The 17,801-nt window shown below is 54.7% G+C and overlaps 1 protein-coding gene across 2 annotated transcripts in view; it reads left to right on the forward strand.

Moving 5' to 3' along the window:
* SCN4A (sodium voltage-gated channel alpha subunit 4) overlaps positions 1-17,801 on the forward strand; it is a gene marked incomplete at both ends in the record, with an annotated part of 28,467 nt that overhangs the window by 2,185 nt on the left and 8,481 nt on the right. For both annotated transcript variants that reach the window (XM_079798147.1, XM_079798148.1), the window contains 9 exons: positions 1,523-1,873; positions 2,657-2,720; positions 2,953-3,094; positions 4,145-4,354; positions 4,911-5,064; positions 6,952-7,190; positions 8,952-9,125; positions 10,073-10,429; positions 15,932-16,426. In XM_079798147.1, coding sequence (XP_079654273.1) covers positions 1,523-1,873; positions 2,657-2,720; positions 2,953-3,094; positions 4,145-4,354; positions 4,911-5,064; positions 6,952-7,190; positions 8,952-9,125; positions 10,073-10,429; positions 15,932-16,426 — 2,186 coding nt within the window. The remainder of the gene's footprint in view (positions 1-1,522; positions 1,874-2,656; positions 2,721-2,952; positions 3,095-4,144; positions 4,355-4,910; positions 5,065-6,951; positions 7,191-8,951; positions 9,126-10,072; positions 10,430-15,931; positions 16,427-17,801) is intronic.

Here is a 17,801-nt window from a genome sequence, read left to right on the forward strand (position 1 = left end):
CTCCAGCTGAGACACCCAGGGATCCGTGTGGAAAGTCCCGGCCCTGAGGCTCCGTAGGGAGCACACTGCTTGCCCACTGAGCCATGGGGCTGGGCAATTCCAAAGCAGTGCATCAAGAAGCAGGAAATAAATAGAATCCAGATCATCCGGACCCTCAAAAAAGCATGCGTAGAAACTGGAGAAGGTTCATTAAAGGAGAGAAAGGGGATAAGGGGTGGCAAGCAGGCTCTGGCAGGAGGGGAATGACTCAGTCTTAGTGCTAGAAAGCACCTTCGTTCTCCTCTAGACCAAAGGCCTCACACTGCAGTGTAGGAAGGAGACCCCAAGACACCCCAATAGGGGCAAGTGCTGACCGAAGGCGAACATCGGCCTCGGAGCCAAGGCCACACCTTTCCTCGAGGCCACACTCCCAGCATCCTTGGAGCTCTGGAGGGTTTTTATAAGGAGGCTGCTGAGCATCTATTGTCTATGCCAGGAGAAGAAAAGGAAATAAACTAATATTGAAGCGAGAGACACTATGATTAGGCCCAAGGGAAGGGCTCTTCCATAAATGATGGGAATCGGACCCTGGCATTCCATAAGTTTTGTTAATGCCTCTGTCCATCCAAATGGCCGAATGCGATGATCGTACAGAGTCAGTCTAGAGCTTCTCAGTGTGAACCCCGCCATTCCTTGGGGGTTGATCGGCATTATCAGGAAAGGGGTGCTGTGGCCAAGTAAGCTAATAAACATGGTATTAAAAATTTTTGTTTGTTTCTGGAGGACTTGTCAGAGCCTTAGATTAGATGATCTACACAGTGACTCTCCAAGAGAAATATACAGCTCGGCCTTTCCCAAACATTATTGAATACCCGCTCCCCTTTAAGGGCACAGTTTGGGAGATTGGTGTTTTGTGGAACACACTTTGGGAATGCTGACCTAGTGACATTTATTTTTTCATTTTTTTCTATTGATTTTTTTTCGAGTTGAGGGGAGGGAAGAAGTGAAGGGAGGAGAGAGAGAGAGAGAGAGAGAGAGAGAGAGAGAGAGAGAGAGAGAGAGAGAAAGAAACATCGATGTGAGAGAGACACATCATTTCTTACCTTCCGCATGTGCCCCAACCAGGGCCAGGGATCAAGCCTGCAACCAAGGTACATGCCCTTGACCGGGAATCAAACCTGCGACCCTTTGGTCCTCGGGCCGATGCTCTAACCACTGAATGAAAACAGCCAGGGCCCTAGTGACATTTTTAAGCTCCACTGTGTGCCTGTGTGTTGCTCTATGAGTCAGGCAGCAGCCCGTGAAGTCTTTATAGCCCAGTCTCCTAGTGGCTGAGAGTCTGTGGCCATTCGAAGGCTCCTGGTTAAGGACGTGGTGATCAGAGAAGAGTGGGGTTAATTTGGGAAGCTTTCCGGGAAGAGGTGCCCCTGGTAAGTCAAGTCTTGAGGAGATGGAGTAGGCAGAGGCTTGGAGGATAAGGGAGTGAGTTACCACCCTGCCCTGCCTGCTCCCCCGTCCATACTCTTACCCACCCTATGGTCAGGTCTGAAGACGATTGTGGGGGCCCTGATCCAGTCGGTGAAAAAGCTCTCGGATGTGATGATCCTCACCGTCTTCTGCCTGAGCGTCTTCGCCCTGGTGGGGCTGCAGCTCTTCATGGGAAACCTGCGGCAGAAGTGTGTGCGATGGCCCCCACCCTTCAACGACACCAACAGCACGTGGTACGACAATGAGATGTGGTACGGCAACGACACCTGGGACAGCAACGACACCTGGTACGGCAACGACACCTGGTACGGCAACGACACCTGGTACGGCAACGACACCTGGCACAGCCCGGAGAGCAGGGCCAGCAACTACACCTTTGACTGGGATGCCTACATCAATGACGAAGGTACGATGGAGGCCGGAAGGCCAGTGGGGCCAGTCCCAGGCCCGAGGGCAGCCCCCTGTGAGGTGAATAGCAGGAGAGGACCTGCGCTGAAATCCACCACTTACCACTTGCCTCTGACAAGTCGCTCGGTCTCCCTGATGCTGAGTCCTCACCTGGAAAACTGAGATGACACCACCGTTCTCAAAGGCCTAAAAGGACAACAAATGCCAAATTGCTTAGGAAATCCTGAAGCTTCCACTATATAAAGCAGCAGTCCGTGTTCCCTCGTCCTTAACCTATGCACTCCCTGGCAGGGCCACCACCAGGCACCCACACACCCACATCCTGTTTACATACTCATACTTCACACACTCACACACAAGGCACCCATCCTCACACGGCCACCCTTAGTCTACACAATGCCTTCTGGCAAATTAGAAACAGGTACCCCTTCTTTAGCCTGGTACCCTGGGGCCTGGCCTCCTCACCCCCCAGCCTCAGCCCTCAGTCAGGGGCCCTGCACAGACACATGGTAGCCTCATGCACACACATACATGTTCCTCCCGTCTCTCTGTGTCCCTGCTTATTCTGACTGTGCAACCACACCAGGCACTGAGCTCACATCACTTGGAGCTGAGCTCCCTGCCATGTATCTACCCAGAGACCTAAAGGAGGGGGAGGGGGACCAGGAAGCAGCTATTTGGTGTGGTCCACACAGATGTGTTTCCAGGTGTGCAGTGGGTACATGTGCCCACAGTGTGTCCATGTGGTAACATGTATCCTCTGTGGCCTCTGACTCCCAAGGGAACTTCTATTTCCTGGAGGGTGCCCTCGACGCCCTGCTCTGTGGGAACAGCAGTGATGCTGGGTGAGTGATGCTGGGTGATGGGAAAAGGTGCCCCAGGGGTGTCAGAAAACGGGGGGCTGCTCAGGGCCAAGGACCTGGGGAGGATGGGAATATAAGGGAAACCTATGGGCATGGATGGAACATTTTCTGGGACACACGACTGAAGCATTGCCTCCCCCTTAGAGCCCCCCTTTCTTGGCCCCCAGTTGGGGCTCTCCTTCTTCCCTAAAACCAGCCCCCATTCTACCCCCAGGCGCTGCCCCGAGGGTTACACGTGCATAAAGGCTGGGCGGAACCCCAACTATGGCTACACCAGCTATGACACCTTCAGCTGGGCCTTCCTGTCTCTCTTCCGCCTCATGACACAGGACTATTGGGAGAACCTCTTCCAGCTGGTACAGCCGCCCCCGCCCTGCTCTTCAGCCCTAGAACCTCCCTCATCCCCACAGCCTCTTCGTCGCCTGGCAGGACCCCCAGCAGGGCTGTCTCACCTGTGGGACCTCCTCAGTGCCCCTACATACAGACAGCTTCTTAGAGCCCCCCAACATTGGGTACCTGCCCAGATCTGAGCCACAGCCTCTTCATCCTTCTCCACCGTTGCTGAGATCTAGGCCTGGCATAGACCCCCAGTCCTCGCAGTACCGTAGGGCAGCTTAGAAATTCAACTCTACCCAGATACAATTTATTTTATTTTTTTAACTTGTTGTTGTCTAATCGTCACACGAGGACATTTTTCCATTGATCTTTAGAGAGAGTGGAAGGGAAGGGGAGAGACAGACAGAGAAACATCGATGTGAGAGAGACACATCAATTGGTTGCCTCTTGCATGCACCCTGACTGGGGCCAGGGATCAAGCCTGCAACCCAGGTATGTGCCCTTGACCAGAATTGAACCTGCAACCCTTCAGTTTGCCGGCCAATGCTCGATCCACTGAGCCAAACCAGCCAGGGCCCCAGACACAATTATTTAGCTTCTACTGTTTGCAGAACAGGCAGGCTGAGTCTGGAGCGACAATGCCTTCCGGTCCCTGGTGATACTTCTAACACTGATGATATTAATGAAAATAGCAATAATAATAATAATAATAATAACTACTATCTGTTGAGCTCTTACTAGACACCAGGCACCATTGCAACGCTAGGACTCAAGCCCCCATAGCCCATGTTCACCATTTTTTATCCTGGCTCTCTGACCTCACGACGTCTGGCTGGTCCTCAGGGCTCTCTGAGCCAGGAGACCAGCAAAGTCTGGGTCCTGGGTGTACGTTTGGAAGTTCCCCAGAGTGTGGTTTAGCCTGTCAAGGATGACCAGACCCTGCCTCAAATCACCAGGCTCTGTGAGGGACCCTCTCTGTTTACCTCTCTGGGCAACGGGTGTGTAGAGAGGGGTGGTGGGCGAAGCAGGCGGGCACCATGTGATACTTCCTGTCCTGCCCCCACCCCCAGACCCTCCGAGCAGCTGGCAAGACCTACATGCTCTTCTTCGTGGTCATCATCTTCCTGGGCTCCTTTTACCTCATCAACCTGATCCTGGCGGTGGTGGCCATGGCCTACGCTGAGCAGAACGAGGCCAATATGGCTGAGGATCTGGAGAGAGAAGAGGAGTTTCAGCAGTTGCTGGAGAAATACAAAAAGCATCAGGAGGAAATGGAGAAGGTCTGGACTCAGAGAGGAGGCCGAGGACCCAGGGATCTCCCTGCCCCTCGGCCTGGGTTCTCCTGGGCAGGCTGAGGGTGAGGGAGAGGAAGGGCCAGGGGCTTGGAGGCAGGGGGAGCAGAGGCCCCGGGCTGGGGGCTTTGGTCGGATGGGAGACATCTAGGCAGCAGAAAGAGTATTTGGCAGCTCTGTGCCTCAGTTTCCCCATATGTGACAAGGAATCAGAAGTAGCCTTCCAGCTTAAATATCTATGATTTTGTGATTCTTTCTGGGCAGAATATGGGTCCCTGTCAAGAGAGGGGCGGGTCCTGATGAGGCCCCAGGGAGCAGTGCCCAGTCTCTCATCATCTCACGAAGTGCAGGCTCAGTCACAGCGTCAGAGTGGAGGGTCTTCAAGGATGAGGGTCCTCAGTCACTTTGGACCACCACTAGGCTCAGTGCAGGCCAAGAAGAGGGGCCCCATCCTAAAGGATTCGTGAGGAAGCTCTGAAAGTCAATCAGTCCATCCTCCTGGCTCAGAAATGGACTTCATGCCCATCACCCTGCTGGTCCACAGGCCAAGGTTGCCCAGGCTCTGGAAGATGCGGAGGCAGATGGTGACCCAGCCCACGGCAAAGACTGCAATGGCAGCCTGGACACATCACCAGGGGAGAAGGGGCCCCCAAGGCCGAGCTGCAGCGCAGACAGCGCCATCTCAGATGCTATGGAAGGTGAGTACCCGGCTCCCCCATACCCATCCTACGCTGCATGTCCTGCCCATCAGGCCACTTGGGCTCCTGGGGAAGTGAGGGTGGGGCTGGCTGGGCCCAGCTTCAGGAGGACAGTAACTTAATATTGGCATCGAAGAAATGGTCATGATAAATATAGTCCTGGCTTACTCTACCCCAGTTTTGGCTGCGAGGCCAGGCTGCTACGGGAAATGGGGGCTTCCGGGAGGGCCTTGGGGGCTGCCAAGGCAATGGAGGACAGGATAATAATACTAACCAGGAAGGCCCAAAGTTCCGGAAACGGGAGATCCTGCTCCTCAAATGTCTCTGGGTAAAAGTTAAAGGCCAAAGGCCAGACTCTGCCCAGGTAGAGTCACAGACTCCCTCAAATGCCCAGGCTGCTCCCCAAGTATCAGGAGGAGGATAAGAATGAGGTAATAAAGAGAAGGTAGATAGATTTACACAAATAGTTGGATGGATGGATGGATGGATGGATGGATGGATGGATGAATGAATGGATGAATGGATGATGGATAGATGGATGGGCTGAAAGATTAATGAATGGGAAGAAACACATGGGTATATGGATGAATGAGAAGGAGGGAGGGAAGAAAGAGAGAGAGGGAGCGAGGGAAGGAAGGAAATCTTGTCATAGAAGAGATCTGGTTCCCTTCCCAGGCCACTTGTGTCAGGAAGGACTTGGAGGTCCTAGAGCAGCGATTGCCAACCGGTGGTCCACGGGCCACTGGTAGTCTGTGGGCCACTGGTGGTCCGTGAGGTCCGAAAGGTTGGCGACCGCTGTCCTAGAGGACTTTGCAAACCTCTAGAGGGCATCATCCCACCTGACCTTGTATGACAGGCATCCAGGTATGTGTGCCCTGCCAGAGAATGCCCCAGGGAATGCTGGGCAGAGCTGGCCTAGGAGATCACTCAACACTGCCCTTGCTGGATGGTTGTGAGAATTTTTGGCAGTAGCACCTGCAGTAGCACCCAGGTTGGGGGTGGGGTGGCGTTGTTAAGGTCAGACTAGAGTGTTCAGCCTATATGAGAGGTCCAGGTTGCTAACTCCTGGGTGGAGGTGAGAGTCAGCCACCACCACCCCTGGGGTGTCCCAATCATGCTTGCAAATCCAAGGGTTCATGGGACTGCCGCCACTCCAGTCCCCTTTCCTCCTCTATGAGATGGGAGGCACTAACAGCACTTAGGAAGTTCTGGTGGGAATGAAATGAGATCATGCCTGGGCTGAGGATTCCCATAGCAGCACAGGCATGGAAGTCCAGGTGGAGGAGCAGCTTCAACATGGGCCTTATGGGCTTTTGAGCTAGGGTGGCAAGAACAGGGTACATTTCCAGAAAGCCATGCTGGTGGGAAGTGACTGATTGGCTGGGAACAGTCTGGAGGGGCCAGCATTACTGCCAAAGCAATAAAGAGCCCACAGGGGGATCCCAGTCTGCTCCCCAGTGGCACTGGCCAGCAGCAGGAGGAACTGGAAACCAACCCCCAGCAGTGACCTCCCACCAGGGACCCTCAGGCACTGTGAGAGCTGGGTGCAGGATCATTGTCCTGGGCCACTGGCAGGGGTGAGAGTCACTGAGGGGCAGGGCTTTGTGGGTTGTGTCAAGAAGGCCTAAGCTTGGAATGGCCCATTGAGAGAAGGGGCCTGGGGCAAAGGCCGCTAAGGGGCAGGTCTTTGGGGGACAGGGTCTCAAGGGTTGGGTTTTGAGGGTGATGCACTGAGAGGTGTGGCTTGGAGTAGGGGGCCCTGAAGGGTGGGGTTTGAGATGTGATCTAAGGGGCAGGGCTTGGAAGGGGAGCCCCAAAGACCAAGTGGAGGAAGGTGGCCACTGAGAGGGGATCCACATCACGTGTCTGATTCCACCCTACCCCCAGAGCTGGAAGAGGCCCACCAGAAGTGCCCACCGTGGTGGTACAAGTGTGCCCACAAAGTGCTCATATGGAACTGCTGCGCCCCATGGATGAAGTTCAAGAACATCATCCACCTGATCGTCATGGACCCCTTCGTGGACCTGGGCATCACCATCTGCATCGTGCTCAACACCCTCTTCATGGCCATGGAGCATTACCCCATGACAGAGGAATTTGACCACGTGCTCACCGTGGGCAACCTGGTAGGGAGGGGACAAGGGAGAGGTGGTCATTCCAAGCAGGACAGGGGAGAGGACACAGGACTTGATGGGGCCCTCTCAGCTGTGTGGAAATATGGGGCACTATTGGGGGCGTATGTGGACAGGCTGGGGTTATTTTCCCAGCATGTGGGGGACATAAGTTGATGTACAAGGAAGGTATATGGGGTGATCCACGAGATGTATTTGGGTTTCAGGATAGCTGGGAGCAGAGAGAGTGGGGATGAGGTTCTGGAATCCTTAAGATCAGGACTCCAGGGATCTGGAGTCCAGGTCATGACATGGATGCAGATATGGGGGAGTTGAGGGAATAGAGGTGGGGGGACTGAGTGACAAGTCTCTCCACCTTTAGAGGTTGTTGTGGGCCTAAGAGGGTCTACAGGACCTGGAAGTAGGGCATATAGCCATGGGCACCCTGGCCCAAGAGGCCCCAGCTCATCCTGGAGGCCCCAGGGCATAGTCCCCCAGCCCTCAGCCCCCTGCCCGCTACCCTTTCTCCAGTGTGGCCAGGCTTACTACCCTCTGCGGCCCTGCCTGCTCCACTATTGTTGACACACACTGATCCGCCTGCTTATCCCTACCCATTAGGAGCATTATCACCTCGTTGCCAGCCACGGTGGAGCCTGACAAAGGGAAAAAGCCGCCTCCTCCTCCAGCCCTGCCCCGCCCTTCTCAGTTTCCTTCAAATGTTTTCAGGATGGCAAATGGGCGAGATGCTCCCCGACCCTGAGGGTCAGGGGGGCCTAAGAGATCTGAGGCTTGAGGAAGGACAGGCCTGGGTGGATAGCAGGGGAATCGGACCTTGGAGTCCCCAGCCTGGGAGGCAGGCAAGTCTGCTCCGTGGAGATGCCCGAGCAGCCGTGGCCGGGCTGGGCTGGAGGGGCCAGGGCGTGCTCTGGACTTGGCGCAGCTGCTGGGGTGTACGTGATGGGGCCGGCCCACCGCCTGCTCACCCCCTGCCCACATTCTGCTGCCGACTGGGCACCTGCTATGGCCAGGGACAGCTCCTGGGCGGGGCTCAGCATGTGCCAGGGCGAGCTGTGGACCCAGGGCAGCTGGTGCCTGGCAGGAGGGGGGCCGTGCCCGGGGAGTTTTCAGGGACTCAGGCTCCAGATAGAGGGTTGTGTTTGGGGGTGGGGCAGCTCTGGCCTGCTCGTTGTTCCCAACTTTGCCCCCTTTTGGCCCCTGCCCTAGACTTCCAAGTCCACCAAGAGGCTGAGTCCTGAGACCCATGCCAGTGAGGGTAGAGAGGCTGTAGGGTGCAGAAACAGGACACTGAGTCAAGCAGGTTTGAGACTTGATCCGTTCCCATGTGGGCAGCATGGCCAAGCACTCCCCGTTAACCTCTCTGAGCCTCAGTTTCCCTTTTCCTGAGACGGGTGTGATAATCCCTTCCGATTACACAGAAACCGGCAGACCAATGAGGTTATCATGGCAACCACAAAGCCCTCTGTGAGCGTTAAATATTCTTATGAGTGGCCCGAGAAGTTAAGGGCTGGCCCTCGGTCACATGGCCAAAAACGGAAGGGCCCAGGTCTCTGGGTGGTCCCCATCTCCCCTGTGGAATGGCCATCCCACTCCTCACTCACATACACACTCGGGTGCCTTGGGCACCACTACCCGCCCCTTCAGGGTTCTGGGCCCCACAGGCTCTGCCAGGAGGTGGGAGTCGGGTAGGAGACGCTCAAAGCTTTGTGCTCCCGGAAGCTCTGCGACCTGTGACGGGGACCGCCCCCCACCCCGCAGGTCTTCACGGGCATCTTCACAGCAGAGATGGTGCTGAAGCTCATCGCCTTGGACCCCTACGAGTACTTCCAGCAGGGCTGGAACGTCTTCGACAGCATCATCGTCACGCTCAGCCTGGTGGAGCTGGGCCTGGCCAACGTGCAGGGGCTGTCGGTGCTCCGCTCCTTCCGTCTGGTGCGTGAGCCCCGGGCCGGGGTGGAGGAGGGGCGAGGTGGGGATTTTCTTACTGAAAATAGGGAGGAAGGGAGCCCCCTCCCCTATCACACAGGGCTGCTGGGGGCCAAAATGACAGCCCAGGAGCTTGACCCCTGTGACCTTGGGTGGCTGTGGAACGGGGACTTTGGCCCGGACTGTAGACCTGAAAGCTAAGGCTTGGGAGGATCTTTAGTAGTAGATCTGGAGCTCTGAATTAGTGCCCTTTCCACCACCGCCCCCCCCCCCCCCCCCCGGGAGCACTTTTATTATTTTTTTAAACTTTATTCTGGGACCTTTCATGCAGCCACAAAAGTATAAAGTATAATAAACTTCTATGTACCTATCTCCCAGCTTCAATAGCCATCAATAGTCTGCTGCTCTTGTTTCATCTGCCCCCCTCCAATTTTTGTGGAGGGGAGTATGTTAAAGCAAATCCCAACGTATAATTTCACTTGTAAACACTTTATCTGTATCTCTAAATATGTGACTTTTTTAAAATTGATTTCAGAGAAAGGAGGGAGAGGGAGAGAGGGATAGAAACATCAATGATGAGAGAGAATCATTGATTGGCTCCTCCTGCATGCCCCCTACGGGGGCCCCCCCAGGCATGTGCACTGACTGGGAAATGAATCGTGACCTCCTGGTTCATAGGTTGACTAGCAACCACTGAGTCACATGGGCTGGAAGCTTTATCTGTATCTTTGACAAGTAAGGACTTTTTTTTTCCTTTGGAACATAGGAAGATCATGAGGTAGTAGGCTATGCATGTTCTCATCTAACAGAGAGGCAAACTGAGGCCTTCCAGTCACTCAGGGAATGGGGAGTCGAGCTGTTCAAGATGATTCTTTCCCCTAAGGATGGGGCTCCCCCGGGTTGGCCAGGGGTCCCTGGGCCTCATTCTCCCCTGCCCTCCTCCCGCCCGGCAGCTGCGGGTCTTCAAGCTGGCCAAGTCGTGGCCCACGCTGAACATGCTCATCAAGATCATCGGCAACTCCGTGGGGGCGCTGGGCAACCTGACGCTGGTGCTGGCCATCATCGTGTTCATCTTCGCCGTGGTGGGCATGCAGCTGTTCGGCAAGAGCTACAAGGAGTGCGTGTGCAAGATCGCCTCGGACTGCAGCCTGCCCCGCTGGCACATGCACGACTTCTTCCACTCCTTCCTCATCATCTTCCGCATCCTGTGCGGCGAGTGGATCGAGACCATGTGGGACTGCATGGAGGTGGCCGGCCAGGCCATGTGCCTCACCGTCTTCCTCATGGTCATGGTCATCGGCAACCTAGTGGTGAGTGAGGCCGGCTGGGTGGCTCCCCCACCCTTACCCAGGAAATCCAAGTGTCCAAGACATGACCCGTTCTTTTATCGCCTTTACGTCCTTTGAAGGGGGCTGCCATGCGAGGGCCCTTTTCCTAGGTGTTGAACTGTATGATACATGGCTCTTCTCTTCCTGCCCCCGCAACCCCCCACAATGGAAAATTTTTTCTTTAATTGTATTTTTCAATTACAGTTTATATTCAGTATTATTTTGTATTGGTTTCAGGTGTGCAGCATAGTGGTTAGATACTCACATACTTTACAAAGTTTTCCCCCTGATAGTTCCATTCCCCACCTAGTACTATAGCTAGTTATTTCTTTTTTTTTTTTTTAATATATTTTATTGATTTTTTTACAGAGAGGAAGGGAGAGGGATAGAGAGTTAGAAACATCGATGAGAGAGAATCATTGATTGGCTGCCTCCTGCACAGCCCCTACTGGGGATGTGCCCACAACCAAGGTACATGCCCTTGACCGGAATCGAACCTGGGACCTTTCAGTCCGCAGGCTGATACTCTATCCACTGAGCCAAACCGGTTAGGGCTATAGCTAGTTATTTCAATAGCATTGACTATGTTCCCTATGCTGGACTTTACATCCCCGTGACTATTTTGTAACGACCCATTTGTACTTCTTTTTGTTGTTGTTGTTGTTGTTGTTAATATATTTTTATTGATATTTAGAGAGAGAGGAAGGGAGAGGGAGAGAGAGAAACATGGATTGGCTGCCTCCTGCACACCCCCTGCTGGGGATCGAGCCCACAACCCCGGGCATGTGCCCTGACTGGGAATGGAACCAGAAACCTTTTGGTGCACGGGATGATGCCCAACCAACTGAGCCACACCAGCCAGGGCCCAATTTATACTTCTTAATCCCTTTACCACTTTCACGCAGTCCCCCCCATTCCTCTCCCCTCTAGCAACCATCAGTCTGTTCTCTGTGTATCTATGAGTTTGTTTCAATTTTGTTTGTTTATTTTGTTCTTTAGAGTCCACATATAAGTGAAATCACATGGTATTTGTTTTTCTCTGACTGACTTATTTCACTTAGCATAATACCTCTAGGCCCATCCATGCTGTGGCAAATGGTAAGATTTTATTCTTTTTTATGGCCGAGTAATGTTCCATTGTATATAGGCACCACCACTTTTTTATCCACTCCTCTGGTGATGGGCACTTGGGTTGCTTCCATATCTTGGCTATTGTAAATAATGGGGCAGTGAACATAGGAGTGCATATATTCTTTCCCATTAGTGTTTTAGGTTTCTTCAGAAGTGGAATCGCTGGGCCATAATTTTTTGGGGGTGCTCTTTATTGTTTTCTATAGTGGCTACACCAATCTGCAGTTCCACCACCAGTGCACAAGGGTTCCCTTTTCTCCACATCCTCTCCAACACTTGTTGTTTGTGGATTGTTGACGATAGCCATTCTGACAGGTGTGAGGTGATATCTCATTATGGTTGTAACTTGCATTTCTCTGATGATTAGTGATGGTGAGATTCTTTTCATATATCTATTGGCCATTTGTGTGTCCTCTTTAGAGAAGTGTCTATTTGGGTCCTTTGCCCATTTTTTAAGTTGGATTTGTTTGGTGTGGTTTTTTTGGTGTTGGGTTGTATGAGTTCTTTATAAATTTTGGATATTAGCCCTTTAGAAGATATATCATTGGCAAATAATCTCCTTCCATTCAGTAGGTTGTCTTTTTGTTTTGTTAATGGTTTCCTTTGTTGTGTAAAATCTTTTTAGTTTAATGTAGTCCCATTTGTTTATTTTTTCTTTTGTTTCCCTCAAAATGGCAATTTTTTTGTGGTTTAATCCAATGATTCTCTCAAAGTTTAACCTGCTTATGAGTCGCTTGGGGTTTTTTTAGAACCTGTGGCCTCCCCCGACCCACCCCAGTCTGACCTAGCAGCTCTGGGCCAGGGCCTGGGAATCTGTGTTTCTAATGAGCTCTGGCGATGCTCCTGCTGCTGGCCCAGGGCCGGCACTGTGGTTAGTGCTGTTGAAACCTAGTGCTTTGGGTAAAGTAACGTAATCATTGGAATCAGACAGGTCTAAGTGCCAGTCCCAGCTCCTTTTCCATCTGCATGACCTTGAACCAAATACTGCTCTCTGGTTGGCTAGATTCTCTAACTTTACAAGAAAGAAAAGTAGTAGGTACCTTATAGGGTGGCTGGGAGGAGTGACGTGACCGTGTGCAAGAAGGCACAGCGTGGAGTTGGCATCCGAGGTTGCTGGGCCTCTTGGCCTTCCCCCACCCTCTCACCCTCTGTTCCTGGGAATCAGGCCCCGGGTGTTAGGAGAACCCAGAGATGGCACAAACAGCACCCATCCTGCCACTTTGGGTTTGGCATGTTGGGGGGCTGGTGCAGCGAAGGGGTGCAGGGGCTGATGAGGAACAGGCTGTGGGGCTGTGGTCTAGTTGACCAGCATTTCTGTGGTCGGGCCTGGCAGGCATCTATCCTCACCCTGCCGACCCCGACTCCTCCCCTTCTCTGGGTGGGGTGGGGGTCAGTCCTACCCAGAGTGCTGTACTCAGCTGCCCCCTGCGGTGGCTGGCAGGCACTGCCCTGAGCAACAGGGGCGGGAAGACGCGTGTCCCATCCCCCCTGCCCCCACAACAAGTTCTGCAAAGGCCTGTGGAATCCTTGGGCTGCTGGGTCAGCGCTTCTCAGATATCGCTGAGCTCTGGCTGGGGGCAGGAGCAGATTGGTGGGGTGGGTTGTCACCTCAACTGAGGAGGAGACCCTGGGATGAGATCTCGACCCCTCCACCCCCACCTCCACCCCCCACCCCCCGACAGGGACAGCCAGACCAAAGGCCCCAGGCTGGTTGTCCCTGGGAGGGAGGTCTTGGGGAGTGGAGAAAGAGAGAGGGAAGATATCTGGGCAGACCTTGGGGGCAGGATTAGGGTGTGGGTAGCAGTCTCTGAGTAGCAGTCTGTCATGTAGTTTAAGGACCTGGGGGTGGCAGAAAGGCTCTGCAGGGGGTTCTGACTGTATGTGTGCAAACTCAAAATCATGTCAAGACCCTACTTTGCCACCACCAACTGGGAAACCCTGAGCAAGTTATTAACCTCTCTGGTCTCGGTATGTCTCATCTGGAAAATGGGGATGACGCACTTCACTGGGTGGCCCTGAGGATTACACGACACACATCTAAGTGCTTAGCAAAGCACTTGGCCCTCGAGGCCAGGGGAGTTCAAATGTCACAGGCGCGTGTGGTATAGATACCCATGGGGGGGGGGGGGGCCCTCACACTCCTGCCAGGGGCCGGTGCCTGCATGAGGGCCTTCATTTGCATCATCCTTGAGGTTCTCCACAACCCTGTGAGGCAGGCCATGTTGGCTCTGTGCTCCAAGGAGGCACTGCCCAGACCACACAGCCAGTGAGAAACTGAGCCTGGACCAGACCCTGTGTCTCTGAACTCCAGTGACAATAGCATCGATAATAACCGCAGTGCTGACAATGATGACATCCACCTCGGCAAGGATGGGGACGGCTGACCACCGTTTACCTTCATCCAGCACTCGGAGTACGCTCCATGTGCTCAGCTCTGCTTTGTAGATGAGGAAGCAGAGGCCCAGGGAAGTCAGTCAGTCACCTGTGAGCCGAAGCAGTCCGGCTCGAGGCTGGAACCCCTGCACTGAGTCTGTGTGCATGTCACACACACACCCCACACACACTCCCTCACCCACCACTGACACCCTTTTCCGGCCCAGCTCTGTGGCTCTCCCATTTTGCTCAGAGGGAGTGGAGCAGCCGAGGAAGGTGGCAATGTCAGCTCCTTGGGCACTGTCCCCGCCCCCGCCCTCCCCAGGCTCATGGAGGCAGGTGTTACTGCAGAGGGCATGAGGGCACCCTGCCAGGGAGTGTGGGTACCCATGTTCCCTGCGTCCATGGCACTTGGGCACTTCCTTGGGCTCCTGTGAAGGAGGGGAAATGACTAAGTCATAGGGAACCCACCCCTCAGAGCCCCCAGGGGGCACGATGTCCATTCCCCTCCCTGCCAGGCCCCCGCCCCCCGCCTTGCCTGAGGAGGCTATTTCTGTCCCAGGCAGGAGCCGTGTGCAAACCCTGCTGACCCAGAGAGCAGCTAATTCCCATCTCAGATGTGTTTCTGGCAACTGGATGCCTCCCCCCAAGAGAGAGAGAAAAAGACCAATAAATTCTGGTGGGGGGCAAAGGTAGCAAAGTAGCTGGGGGTGTGGAGATGGGGCAGAATCCCCCCAGTATGTTCCCCCCAAGGAAAGACTATATACAAGACACCACATATATATATAGGGTGTCCCAAAAATGTACTAGTATATACATACTTTGAATAATTATCAAGGCAGTATTTATTAAAATACATTTTCTTTTCAATATTGAGCTATCGGCTGTTCAAGTGTGTATACTTTTTTGTGGGGACACCCTGTATATTTTCAGGGTATTGTGTTACCATGATGGTTAAGACAATGACAAAAGGACCTTGGAGGACTCTGGTGAAAGTCAGACAGTGAGAGGCAGGTGGAGAGGATGGGCAAGGGTGGGAGGTGCACGTGGACAGGCTCCCAGGGCCTCCCCAAGGCCTCCCGAGAAAGAGCCTGGCCCTGCCTTCCAATATTGCACACATAACAGCCAACCAGTGTGAGTGCCTACTGTGTGCTCACAGCAATGCGAGGAGGCAGGGACCGGAAACATCTCCATATGCAGATGAGGAAGCCGAGGCACAGAGCAGAGATCTCACTTGCCTCAGGACACACAGCTCGTAAACCAGGATTCGAAACCGAGCAGCTCGGTCTCAAAGCCTCCGTGCCCATCTCCACGGCCGTGCCAACTCACTGCATCTGATTTTTCTGATCAGATGTCTGTCCCCAGCAGGTGGGAGCTCCCTCAGGCCGCTGGCTCCTGGGCTCACTGGAGGGGCTCAGTCAATGTCTGGCCGCTGGAAGATAAAGTTGACGGGAGGCAGCCGGTAGACCAGTAGCCTCTGAAGTCCCTTTCCGCGGGGCTATGGGAAGAGAAGCAGGTGGAGCGGGGAACCCCCTGGGAGAAAAGGGGTCAATGCCCCTTCCAGGGCAATAGGGGACATGCCTCTGAACACTGGGAGCGCAGGGTCTATGAAAAGAAAAGATGGCTCAAAGAAGTCGGTCTCAGTAAGTCCTGGGAGCTGGGAGACAGGCACCCTGGCCTTTGCTCTGCGTCCCCTGGCAGTGGAGGCGGAGGACAGCGTCATGGAAAGAGTCCCTGTCACCCAGGGGGCCTCCCAAGCCCTGCCTTGGCCTTGGTCAGCAGCGGCCTAGCCTGTGCCCAAGCCTCAGCTTCCTGACCTGCCAAGTGGGCATGAGAGTGGCACGCCTCACCTCCATGAGCAGTCGCGAGGATTCCATTGGGTGGTGTTGAATGTTCATTATGGGGTAGATCTGGTCTGGAGGCCTGAGGACCCGCAGGGGCCCGGAGGCTGAGCTGAGGCTCCCCAACCCCTGCTCCCAGGTCCTGAACCTCTTCCTGGCCCTGCTGCTGAGCTCCTTTAGCGCCGACAGCCTGGCAGCCCCAGACGAGGACGGCGAGATGAACAACCTGCAGATCGCCATCGGGCGCATCAAGTGGGGCATCAGCTTCGCCAAAGCCTTCCTGCTGGGGCTGCTGCACGGCAAGATCCTGAGCCCCAAGGAGATCATGCTCCACCTCGGGAGGCCCGGGGAGGCCGGGGAGGCTGGGGAGGCCGGGGAGGCCGGGGAGAGTGCCCCCGAGGACGAGAAGAAGGAACCGCCGCCCAAGGAGGGTGACAAGGACCTGAAGGACAATCACATCCTGAACCACGTGGGCCTGGCTGACGGGACAACCCCCAGCATTGAGCTGGACCACCTCAACTTCATCAACAACCCCTACCTGACCATCCACGTGCCCATCGCCTCCGAGGAGTCCGACCTGGAGATGCCGACAGAGGAGGAGACTGACACCTTCTCAGAGGCTGAGGATGTCAAGGTGAGCCCATCGCAGAGCCTGGCATGGGTGTGGGGGGGGATGGGTCAGCGGTCAGATAGACACGGCTTCACATTTTTGTGTGACTTTATTCAAGCCTTCATTTCTCCATCTGAAACATGGGGTCATGGTGCCTGCCTGAGGTCATTGTGGTGACCTTAGATGAGAGGATGTGTGTAAAGCACATAGTGAGCTCTCTGTAAATGGTGACTGTTACTGCTGTTATTGACAGGACTAGTATGACGGGTCCTGCCTACCCTAACACCCTTCACTCACCCCCACAACTCCGTCAAGGCCCTGTTTCACCAGCAGGTGGCGATCTTGGACAGGATGTTCTTACCTGTGAAACCTCCACTCCGGGGCTCTCTTTAGCCCACCCTGGGTTCTTGCCATTGTTACCTATTTCTGTTTAGAGCCCACCTGGGGCTGGTCCCTTTCCCCCCAGGGTGGGCCCAAGTGCCAGGTTGGGCTGGGGACTCTGAGGAGAGGTGCAGTGAGGCAATGAGTTTGGGTAGGAAGAGAGCAGGGAGCTCAGCAAGAGTCCTGACCACCCACCCAGCCATGTAGGGGGCCTGTGCTGCTGGGCTGAAATGTCCGCTCGTCCTGCTCCTTCCCTTCCAGGATGGCGAGGGGCTGGTGTCACCCCGGAAGCTCAGGGGCCTTGCCTGGGCCTCCTCGGGAAGCTGACTCTGAGCCCCTCACCCACCCTCCGGCCTGGCTGGGGAAGGACTGAGCATAAGCCCCCTGCCCACCGCCACCCTATGGGTCCTGGGCCGGGCTGGGCACTGGGGCCCAAATGAACTTTGCCCTGAAAGTTCTTGACTTCTTATTCCCCCCCAAATATGTGGCACGCTGACTTTCCAGGGGGCCGAGTGCCTGCCAAGCTATAAATACCCGGGAACTATGACAGGGACCTCGGTATGAGGAGCGGGGGTGGGGGAGGGCTGGAGACACCCAGGCCAAGGCTCTGAGCATGCTTTAGAGCGAGGAAAAGAGGGTTCCAAGGGGGATTGCAGGAGTGGGGGCACATTGGCGGGACAATTGACTCAGTGGATGCCCTGGTTGACCTATTGCCCCGTGCCTCAGTCTCCCTTTCTGTCAACTGGGCACAGGACTCCCTTAGTTTTCTGGTCACCATTCTGGATCCAGAGATGACATCCAGGTGCCCTCTCCATCTTCCTCTTCAGGGGCCTCACCCCCAGCCATGAAGGGGTCCCCTTGAGGAGGGGAGTCTGGGCCCGGGGAGCTGGCCGAGGGCAGCACCAGAAGGAGGTGGGGGGGGGGGCCTGGCCAGGTCAGAGAACCATCCTCCCCACCTGCTCCGCTCCCATCAGGTCTCTTGGCCCCAGGCTGGAGCTCCAGCTGGGAAGATTGTCTG

This window comes from Cnephaeus nilssonii (genome assembly GCF_951640355.1).
Source record: "Cnephaeus nilssonii genome assembly, chromosome: 19".
Classification (NCBI taxonomy): domain Eukaryota; kingdom Metazoa; phylum Chordata; class Mammalia; order Chiroptera; family Vespertilionidae; genus Cnephaeus; species Cnephaeus nilssonii.